General features: G+C 44.7%; 4 protein-coding genes across 4 annotated transcripts; all 4 read left to right on the top strand.

Moving 5' to 3' along the window:
* Window positions 1-249: 249 nt before the first annotated feature.
* Window positions 250-3107, top strand: TREMEDRAFT_45110 (uncharacterized protein). The gene is made up of 4 exons (XM_007006359.1): window positions 250-666; window positions 873-1035; window positions 1302-1601; window positions 1799-3107. The coding sequence occupies exons 1-4, from the start codon at window positions 585-587 to the stop codon at window positions 2907-2909; spliced, it is 1656 nt and encodes a 551-aa protein (XP_007006421.1). The 5' UTR covers window positions 250-584; the 3' UTR covers window positions 2910-3107.
* A 1232-nt stretch (window positions 3108-4339) lies between these two features.
* Window positions 4340-6108, top strand: TREMEDRAFT_64128 (uncharacterized protein; the record flags this gene model as incomplete). The annotated part of the gene is made up of 2 exons (XM_007006426.1): window positions 4340-4406; window positions 4523-6108. 2 exons carry the CDS (start codon window positions 4340-4342, stop codon window positions 6106-6108), a joined length of 1653 nt encoding a protein of 550 aa, XP_007006488.1.
* Window positions 6109-6285: 177 nt separating this feature from the next.
* Window positions 6286-9561, top strand: TREMEDRAFT_72130 (uncharacterized protein; the record flags this gene model as incomplete). Its single annotated transcript, XM_007006555.1, has 9 exons — window positions 6286-6891; window positions 6979-7064; window positions 7379-7444; window positions 7490-7543; window positions 7748-7893; window positions 7950-8038; window positions 8092-8192; window positions 8827-9126; window positions 9424-9561. Exons 1-9 carry the CDS (start codon window positions 6666-6668, stop codon window positions 9559-9561), a joined length of 1206 nt encoding a protein of 401 aa, XP_007006617.1. The 5' UTR covers window positions 6286-6665.
* An 870-nt stretch (window positions 9562-10431) lies between these two features.
* On the top strand, window positions 10432-11195 carry TREMEDRAFT_69622 (uncharacterized protein; the record flags this gene model as incomplete). Its single annotated transcript, XM_007006554.1, has 3 exons — window positions 10432-10698; window positions 11044-11074; window positions 11134-11195. 3 exons carry the CDS (start codon window positions 10432-10434, stop codon window positions 11193-11195), a joined length of 360 nt encoding a protein of 119 aa, XP_007006616.1.
* Between the last annotated feature and the right edge of the window lie 123 nt (window positions 11196-11318).

Genomic DNA, 11318 nt, shown 5'->3' with positions numbered 1-11318 from the left:
CCACCCTTGATACCCTGATCACACGACCTAGAACCTTTGTCCCCCCACAGATTCACCTCATTCACCATGACTTCAAAATCCGAATCCGATCCCACCCGAAACAATACTATCGGGTGTGCCCGGGCTTGCATCGCTGCACGGACCGGTCTCCCCTCCACCGGTTCTCCTCCTTCCCCTCCCCCCAACAGCTATCTCACCATATAGTAAAGATAGATCCTCACATTATGACATCTGTTAAACCCTTTTCACCTAGGGTTTTACCTTTACTCATTCGAAAACAATCACGATTCATCTATAGGATTGACGATTTAAACGAAATAAACGATAGAATCATTTCGAATTTCTCATATCATCTATCTTTCGACTGTAGAAATTTCACACCCCGCCTATCTTTCTTCCTTTCTTTCCCCAATCTATCAAACACCGCAGTTTCATTCCTTCATGATAAATCAGCTTATATAAGACGTAATCCCCAAAAGATTTCTCAAGTTCGATATAGACATTTTCATTCACATTCTTCACTTTCACATACACCCACACCCACACTCACACAGACAAAGAATATTTATAGACATAATAATAAAATGGCTATTCAAGATTTAGTTAATGGTGTACCTACACCTCCAGAGACCCCATTCGAGGGAAAGGTCGTCAAACCTGTTCATTGTGAGTCATCTCTCACCTTACTTCTCCACGTCCGTAGCATTATGTCTCCCTTCATTCACTTTCCTTGCTCGTCACTCACAATCCACCAGAATCACACCGTTTTCAAGTCGCCCCATCCCGACTCATATTGTCGCTGCAACATGCAACACTTGACACTGGGCATCGGTACAAACACCCAGGAATATGACAAACATACTTATATATAGACTCTACTTACCCATCCCCCCTCCCAGCTCAACAGCTTGCTCGTCTCAAAGCTCATCTCAACTCTTTAGAAAACCCTCTTCTCAAACACATGCATCTCTCTCGTATCCGTCGTTCAGATCCTGATCTCTTCTTCGCTGCTCTTAAAGATGATCTCAATCAAATGTGAGTTGTCCGTATCCTTGACTCTTCTCGTCTATTCTTTGCACACCACCTCCCCTCTGGCCTGTCCTCAACCTCTCCTTCCACCTTATCGTCTTCCAACTTCACTTTCATCTCCGTCGCCGTCTTCTCTCTACGTCATGTTCACTACATCCCAATCTCCGCTACACCGCAATACTACCACGACTATACTACCATACACACCCTTAAACCTCACTACGTCATCCCTTGGCATAAGTATACAGTCTGAACCCCGCTGAACCTCACAGGGCCCCTCTTGTCTACACTCCTACCGTAGGAGAAGCATGCCAGAAATACTCGCACATCTACACCGGTCCTGAAGGCCTGTATCTCTCCATCGACGACAAAGATAGACTTCCCGAGATCCTCCAGGCTTACGCTGCCACTCTCTCGCGCATCCCGCAGATCGTCGTGGTCACTGATGGATCACGTATCCTCGGACTCGGCGATTTGGGTATTGGTGGAATGGGTATCTCAGTGGGCAAGTTGAATTTGTATGTAGCGGGAGGAGGTATAGATCCTAACGGAACTTTGCCTGTGGTCTTGGAGTAAGTCATTGTCTCCCACTTGTAATCTTCCATCGTGTCCAGTCTCTGTCGCTGGCTTTGACTTTCTCGTTTAACTACGCTCCTCATTCCTCTGTGGGTCTCGTACGGCCGCTTTTACACCTACTTGCCCTTCCTCTCTCAGTGCCCTTAGTCGAAGCGAACTTGATTTCTCACTCTCCGGGCCCGCTGACGACCAGTATGGGAACAAACAACCAAACCCTCCTCGACGACCCCCTGTACATTGGTCTCAAACGTCCCCGTGCCTCCCTCGCCGAAGCTGAATCTTTCATGGACACCTTCATGGCCACCGTCTCCACTCTCTTCCCTACTACCGTGATCCAACACGAAGACTTCTACTCCGAAGCCGCTTTCCTATTCCTTGAAAAGTACCAAAAGAAATACCGAATGTTCAACGACGACATTCAGGGAACCGGAGCTGTCATCCTAGCCGGATTTCTCGCTGCTGCTCGCAAAGCTTCCGCTCTCTCTGGTCTACCTCTGAAAGACCACAAAGTCGTCTTCCTCGGTGGAGGTTCAGCCGCTGTCGGTGTCGCCAAAGAAATGATGAACTTTTTCCTCATGGAAGGTCTATCGGAACAAGAAGCCAAAGAACGTTTCTGGTTGATCGACACCAAAGGTTTGATCACTTCTACTCGGACTGATGTAGTCACGGACAAGATTGCCGGGCATAAAAAGTATTTCATTCGTTACGACACTGAAGGAAAAGAATACAAAACTTTATCCGACGTTATAGAATATGTCAAACCTACTGCACTTGTAGGATTGTCGACAACTTTCGGTGCATTCGAACAACCTGTCGTACGTCGAATGGCCGAATTGAACAAAGCTCCTATCATTTTCCCACTTTCAAACCCTACTTCGAAATGTGAACTCGCTTTTTCAGACGCTTTGGAATGGACCAACGGAAAAGTTCTTTTCGCTTCAGGTTCACCTTATTCTCCAATAGTTTACCAAGGCAAACTTCGAGAAGCGGCACAAGGAAATAATTTCCTAGTTTTCCCAGGTATAGGATTTGGTGCTTTGATGGCAGGAGCGAAACATGTTACAGATGGAATGATCACCGCTTCCGCTATTGCTTTGAGCGAGGCTATGACTCCGGATGAAGAATCGGATGAATTGTTGTATCCACGTTTAGATAGGATCAGAGAAGTTTCCGCTAGAGTGGCGGCGGGCGTGGTATTGGCTGCTCAGAAAGAAGGAGTGGATACGACGGAAAGGTTGAGGGGTATGAGTTGGGATAAGTTGGTACAGGAAATGTTGGATTCACAATGGCATGCTAGGTGTTAAAAAAACCTGAGTAATTTTTGTTACTCGTCAAGATCTGGCTACGAAGTTTGGACATTTGGACGTTACGAGGTGTGTAGCGTCAACATGTAGCGGCTAACTTTGGTGGTGGTGATGAGGAAGGATAGAGGAAATGATGATAGATATTACGTTTAACCATCGTGAGGCATCTTATGCATACGACCTTTTTTTCCTTTTTTTCCCTTTTCTCTTTCTTTTCTTCCTTTGGGGTTTTCTGCATAACGTAAAATGACTGATGGGTTCTTCGGGTGTTTTCTACTGTAAACTTGACTACTGAAGCTCAGATATACGAAACGATATTTGTTACAAAGAAAATAAAGGTAGGACCTTTGAAATTGTTTCGAATTCCCCTCCAACAACTTCCTTTCCGTAGATCGTGAGAAGAAAGGAGGTGAATCTGGGGAGTCGAAACATGGAGAGGGATGGTACCAAGGGTTTTTTTTGTTGGTGTTCACTCCAAGGACCCGTTGAAACCACTGTTCACTATTCACTGAATCATATACGTATCAATTGACCTTTTCAAAGTTCCAACTGGTCAAACATTCAACTATCCATCCATCCGACTAATTGGACTATTCAACTAAAAACTATTCAACTGTCCAACTATCCGACCAAGCCAAATAATCAACCATCCGACCGATTCCAAATACACAACTACCCGATCATTATAATATCCGATATCCACAGACTCGTACATGAATAATCCGACTATATATAATTGGTTGCTAGACAAGATTTGATGATATTCATCCTTCTATCACTCTCATCTCATATGTGGAAAACATTCATCTGGTACTAGAATCAAAGATCCGTAATCAATCATTCTTCCTCCTTCTCCACCTGTGGAGAATATATCGAACCTCGTCAATCTTACTCTCTACGGTATATTCGACCACATCTTTGAAATTGGTTATTGAAACAAGTCGGCGAATACAGCAGGTTCAGATTTATCATATGAGATCTCGGACTTAGATACCAAAGTTCAAATTCATCACTTCGACACTCCGACACTTCAAGTCGTACTGTAACATCACAAGTCGCAACATTGCATTATTCCCAGATACCGAGCTCACATCCAACGAGAAACGAACTCACCTGATGATATTTTCAACCCGGCACTATTGATAGTGAACATTGCACAATTCCACAAGAACGATTTCCATTCACTTTCAAGAGATTCACTCGATAATATCCACGACTGTGGACTACGCTCGATCGTGAGAGTGTATGATCCGACAAAACGATTGATACAAGTTGAAAAAAGGCAAGAAATCTGAATAGCCAATCAACAGTAGTTGAGCACCATTTGTCAATTGACAAATCACCTGAGAACATTGGACTTCAACTTGGGAAACACAATTGAAATTTAGTGATATTGCCTGAAAGAGCTTATCAGGTGGATAGAAGAAGAAATGAAGATTCCCAAGAGGGATGCAGTGGATGATAATGGTCAAAACGATTGGTTTTTCAATCACAAGAGTGAGTCTTTCTTAAATATCTTCCCTCCTATCCTCTTCTTTGTACCTTGAAGATGCCAGTAATCGTTCTCCGCCTTTTGTGAGAAGAGGATAATCGGAAATGAATGCTTACCTCAGATCTCTTCTACCCTATCTTAGGTGGTGTATTAGGTTTCATCACATTATTATGTCTTTACGTTCTCTGGAGAGGTCCAACACGTACTCTTTTCCCTTGTTTTTTATCTAAATCAGGAAAAGAAAGAAAGAAGAAAAATAAATCTTCACCTTCTACCGACTCTAAAGCCCTACCAAACTTATCGACTATACCAAATGGTATAAAATCTGGGATTCTTACGAACTCATCAAGTTCGACTGGGATTCCTATTGCTTCAAGAGGAATCGTAGCGGATTCAACTTCATCAACCAATTTGAATCCTTCTACAACTCTTCATAACTTGCCTTCTTCATCATCTCCCCCTATCACTTTGACGAAAGAACTCGACACAAGGTTAACTTCGACCACTTCGTCAACCCTACCTGACCAAAAATCCCGTTCAAACAATTCAAACAACAAACCTACACTGACCATACATACCCACTCAAATCCGGGAACTTCACAAGAAAACGTAAAGAAAAACGATAATGGTTATCTATCCGAATTGAAATACACAACCACAACTCAACGTGCTGAAAGTATACATTCATCATCATCAAGAAAATCAAAGAAATTAGTGAAGAAATCAAAGAAACCAAAAAGTATACTATCACCACAAACATCAGATAATCCTATGAAAGTACATTTTCAAACAAACGATCCATCCTCTCAAACAAACTCTTATTTCAATAATGAGGATATTAATATCCAAGGGAAAAGAGATTCTCCAGCAAGTACAATAACATTTAAATTTCCTTCTCCTCTTCCACCTGGACCTCATCCACATTATTCATTATCATCTCCACTTTCTAATCAAATTCCTTCATATTCATATACCACATCATCACCATCTACTCGTATCACACCTCATACTCAATTACCCATTTCGAAAACCTTGAATAAATCTTCGGGAAATCAGAAGGAAGTACAACAACAAACACGTGTTCTCCGTCGACCGACTCATGTTGCTCATCCATCAGACGTATCACATCCTTCTTGGAGTGCTGGACAACCTTCTTGGCATTCATCAGCTTTTTCAAGTTCTGATCAAAGTTGGAATTCTTTAAATAATTCACATTATTCTAATCCACCCATAAGCGGTTCTATGGCTTATACTTGGTCTGTAGCTCAACCTCAGACGGGATATACGAATTTTACATCTTATTCACCTACTCAATATATTCCTTCTCCATATCCCCCAAACAATGGTTATCCTCCTCAGGCTCCATTCGTACAAACCCCAAATATCGTACATCCTCTTACTCATGGTCCTGCCTATGGAGGTCAAATTGACAACTCACCCAATACACCACCTCGAATGACTCCACCATACGCTTCACTTGAGAGATCGAATGCTGGACGGGTGGAAAGATCGGAGGTTGAGATGAAACAAGAAGTACCCATCACCATGCCAGTCCCGAGACCGCTGACGGTGGGTCCAGGGGTAGGGATGAGGAAAGGGGGTGAAGAGATGGTATTACATATGCCCATCCCTCGACCTCCAAGAGGAGTATCGTTATTCGCTAGTAGTAGTACTAGTCTTTCTAACAGAGTTGAACATGCACTTTGAAATCATGTTCTCGTTGACCAGGTGTGGGAACAAGTCGTATGAAAAGTCACAGCGTTCGTAGGAGAAAACTCCTTGTGGCAGGAGAGAAGGAATGTGGCACTGCCTCATACTGTATCACCCACCCATTGTCCGCCACATTCGTAGGATATTTTGATGTCTGATCGTACCTATCTTCATCATCATCAGAAACAAAAGACTGGCCAAGAACAGAACGATAGGGAGCGAGGTGGCAGTACAGTGGGAGAGTATCCACTTGGTGGATAGAGAGACAGAGGGTCTAGGCTAAGGAGGCCAGACGAAAGAAGAAAAAGGGCGAGGAAAGGACCCCCCATCGTGTGATTCTTTCCACGTTGCACCATCATCACCATCACACTTACTTTACAATAAACCCTCCTTATACCTTCTCCCTTTCCATAATCTTGGTAACCACTTTCTCATTCAAACGACGTTGACGATCACCTAAACGACGTAATCAAAGAAGAAGAACATACCTAAAATACCCCATATACATAGCCATAATCCCCCTCCTTTCACTTTCAACCCCACGAGATCGTCATATGCAACGTACATCTTACTACGCCCAACGTTCTCCAAGACAGAGGAATTCAACTCCTTATCCTAATCGACCACGACCTTTATCTCAGTTGGATCAACAGCAACAACCTCAACAGCAGTATCAGCAACAACAACAACCGTACCCTCAACCTCAAATGAACCCTTATATGATGCAAGGGATGGGAGGTATGCAACCTGGTATGGGAATGGGAATGGGGATGCAACCTGGTATGCAAGGGATGATGCAACCTGGTATGGGTCAGATGAATCAGATGGGTCAAATGGGTGGAATGGGACAAATGGGACAAATGGGAGGAATGGGAGGAATGGGTGGGATGGGAGGAATGAATGGGATGCAAGGACAAATGAATCAAGGGTATGGTAATGCTTATCGTCAATTGGTAAGTTCTTTTTTCCATCCTCATCTTTCCGACAACGTCTTCATCGACTCTCATCTACACTCTACCCTACCATTCTTTCACCTGCAGAGATTTGAAGTGATCAATCCTTGACTCATCTCTCACCACACTCGTGTGAGACATGAGAGAAGAATTTGCCACCCGACTCCCCTGCACAGCTTTTCATCTGAAAGCTTCTCTTCGTATCGTCAGAATCGATCTACGACCTTCTCGGACTGGGAACGACGGAAATCCTAGGCATCACCAGGAGGCAGAGGATATGAGAGGAAAGAGAAAGAGAAGGGCTGACGGGAAAGGGATACGATTATCAACTCCCCGTTTTGACATATAAACCTGAAGCTAATTGGGGTGCTTGGGACTTTGTGAGTACTCTTGAATCTGATGATAGAGTGTTATGATGACGTCAGGCCACGGCACAGTATGGTGGACGAAACCTCGATAGAAATATGTTTGATGAGATTGTAAGTTGTCCTTCTTATCACCAAATCGCCTTAACCTTCACTGGCATATCTTTCTATCCCTCACGGGGAAATGCTCCTCTGATACCCTTGTACTTTCTGTTTGTTCAAGTCTCTTTCACCTTATCATATAGTCTTTTAGAAACCCTTACAAGTTTCTTGAAGTATGAAGAAAAGGGTAAGATCCAAACTGAGGACTCATGACAGATCTCATCCGTCACAAATTTCTTCAACAATCGTCATCTCTCCGAACACGCCGCTCGAGAGGCTCATTACAAAGTATACAGCCAGAATTTGGGCCAAGAATCCAATAACAAGCAATTAGGAGGTGCAGCGGCTTATCAAGCTTTCTTGTAAGTTAACCCTCTTTTGACTTGTCTTATAATCGGAACATTTGGCTGATAGGAAGAATCTGGGATAGGGATCATTATTCTGCCTATCATAGTAACCCCACTGAACAAAATCGGGAACGACTCGTAGGTTTGGCTGTTGCTGAACGTGAGTCAAAGCATCTTATCAAGTCATTCATGAAGGGAGATGTTGATTATTAGTATTCCGATTATGGGACGCTATAGTTCCTAATTCCTCAAGAACGGACCGAGCCACAGCGGCACAGTTCGCAGCTGCTACTGCTAAATGGTTATTTGACCGGGTGGGGTTTTCCGTCTTTTCCTTGCATTCACCACAGAGTCAAGCAAATTCATCACTCGACTCGACATCTTTTCACTCACTCGTCCGACCTTCAGAACACTTCATTACAGAGTCTCACGATTCGAAGAGGGTCAAGGATGTGTTGGGTGCTGAAGACTTTACATGTCTTTGGATATAAAATGAATCTCCGAACTTCACTGACTTCCAGCACTACAACCCAGGTTCAGGTGGGGCACATTACCAGGGTAGGTCTCCAGGCTTAACGACCGACGAAGATTCCGAGGAATCAGGTTCGGAATCTATCCATCATTCTTCCATTCCCTACCGTGCGTTCGTCGCTGCTTCATGAATTCACATTATCCTTGTCATTTTCTTGAAACCCTCCCTTTTTGGCATGTAACTCCAACGTTCCTCGTACTTCACTCTCATTCTCTGTCACCTTGTCCAAGTGGGGATACCATTTGATCACTTGCCCCTTTCTTATCCGTCTGATCTTGGTTCAGATCAAGCTGCGAGAGATTTTGCATTCTCAAGCTGACAAGTCAGAACCGTATGGCGCTTACCAACAAGGAATGAACGGAATGCAAGGTCAGATGGGTCCGGGCATGCAAGGTCAGATGAATCCCATGGGTCAGATGGGAGGTATGGGCGGTATGGGACAGATGGGCGGTATGGGTGGTATGGGTCAGATGGGTCAGATGGGAGGCATGGGAATGGGAGGTATGGGTCAAATGGGAGGCATGGGGATGGGTGGTATGGGCGGTATGGGAGGTATGGGTCCAGGTCAGATGGGTATGCCAGGTTTGGGGATGGCTCAACCTGGCTATGGAGCCATGGGGATGCCGGGGGCTCTGGGCTCGAACATGGGTTTGCAGATGGGTCAAATACCTATGGGAGGAGGAATGGGAGGAATTGGGGAAGCACAAGCTGCTCCAGTAAGTCTCGGTTCCTCTCTCTCTGCTATCTACCCTCAACTCCTCAGCTCTTAACTCTCTTGACACTTCCCTTTCTTTGGCTTATGTCTTCCCTCGAATTTACAATCTTACAAACGATGTTTTTGCCCCAGCACCGTCAGCATCCAGACTTCAAGTCCCTGCGCATCTTCGCAAGGGGTACGTCTCGAGAGTGAAGATTGATGTTTCCACCGGATGTCCAGACACGATCTATATGAGATGTTGCTGCGTCGAGGAAAGCTTGGGGGTAAAGATGTCAGGGAAAGTCGCTCACGACAGGGGATGCACCCGTACACTTACGGAGCACAATCCGGCGTTGCTTGGGGTAATCAACCCATTGATCACATGGCCAATCCCACGTTCCTAGGCGGTCCTCAGAGACAAATGTACGGATACGGAGCCCCTCGATACTTTTAAACGGCGTCCCCTTCGCCAACTCTGCTCCAATCTCCATCTACGGATCTCGAGGGAGGGAAGATTGTCTAGGGAGACGGTGATCAATGAGAAACGAGAAGAAGGATCGGCAGAGGAATGCGTATTCTGAGCTGAGAATGAGTGCAGATCTAGATACAGAGCGGAAGGAAGAGAGACGTGGGTGAGTTAGGGAAGTGCTGGAGTCAGGACATGAGGAAGACAAACGGAAGGATCATGGCTTCGGACGTTTGAGAATGAGAGTGGAAAGTAGGAATTGTTGTCAGAAGGAAGGAGAAATGTGATCATTAATATCAATGTCCGGCAAAGGAGAGTACTCGTAATGTAACTAACGTATATGACGAATGCATGATTATCAACCTCTTGACCCGATAGGGAAGTTGGGCAAGAAGGAGCGGGAGAAGCATATCGAAAGAGAAACGTTCAAAGGAATACCCTGGATTTAGATTTCAAGCTGCGTACGTCTATCTTCTCTCCTTTGTCCTTTGTTCCTTCCACTTCTCATACCTCCCATCGTCATAGTCGCTCTACCCATCTCTTTCTTATAAACCTCCATCTTCATTATCGGCACTCGGCACTCGACACTCGATCCCGTCACACACCAATCGACCGCAGGTATCACGATCGAGTGGTGTTCCGTGCGTGTTCAACTTCTTTCCTCTTCATCTTCCTACTGTTCCCATCCTCACGCCAACAATCCTCTCTCAATCAAACGACTCCTTCGAAATTGTGACCATATATACCCATATCCATAGCTATACAGCAGAACACTTCGGAGTACCAAACTCATCCTACAAGTCTCGGAGGCTAAGAAATTGATAGGGAAGATAAGAAAATTGAAGGAAAATACCAAATATGGCATTCCAAGTTCATCCCCTCTTCTCAACTTACCCCGGAGCATCCTTCGTTCCACTTCCCGGAAACTTCTCAGGACCTCAATTCGCCCTTTCCTCTGGAGGTCCATCAGCAGGTTATTGGGGTCACGTACCTCTCGAACCACCTCAACCGGGTCAATGGGGGGAAGTACCGGCTATGGTAGCGATGAGAGAGGGTAGAGGTACTGGTACTTTTGGTGGTGTAGGTGGACAGATGTTCAATTATGGTTGGCCAAAGTATGGACCGGTGAGTTTCAATTTCGTCCATACACTCTATTGGCCACTATCTTAATCCATTCATCATCTCTCATCTCTCTTCGGCTCGAAAAGGGAGGAAGATCTTGACGGTCCATTCCTTCTACTACGATCTTCACACTTTGTTCGCATCCCATCGATCCCGAAATTCCAAACGTCATCTCGTCTTTTGAGCTTGCTTTACAAATAGTGTCGGCTCATTGCTTGAAGAAATGTTTAATACTTTCCTCAATGTATCTCCTGCAAACGGTTTTGGGAGTGTGAGGAGATCATGAAGAGATTTGGAATGACCTCGTTCCATCAAAAACAATTCTATCTGACACATGCTAACGTTCAGATGCCTCTCAAACCTGAACTAGGAGGATTCGGTCAGTTGCCTTCTACTCTTTCCACCTCTCAAAAAGACTTGAAGAAAGCTGACGACCAGTGGGGAAACTCAACCCTTACGGTCGTTCTTTCCCATACGGATTCTACAAAACTCCTTATTGATCAATTGTTCACTCTTATCATCTATCTTTACGTTATGTATCATCATTCAAGTCAACGAACATGTCTCTACTCCATCTCATGACATGCTCTTACGCATCCGTGAGAGTCAACGAGTAAAGACAG

Source organism: Tremella mesenterica, assembly GCF_000271645.1.
Source record: "Tremella mesenterica DSM 1558 unplaced genomic scaffold TREMEscaffold_10, whole genome shotgun sequence".
Classification (NCBI taxonomy): Eukaryota; Fungi; Basidiomycota; class Tremellomycetes; order Tremellales; family Tremellaceae; genus Tremella; species Tremella mesenterica.
Note: the sequence above shows the minus strand (reverse complement) of the source record. Positions and strands in the feature narration are given on the sequence as shown.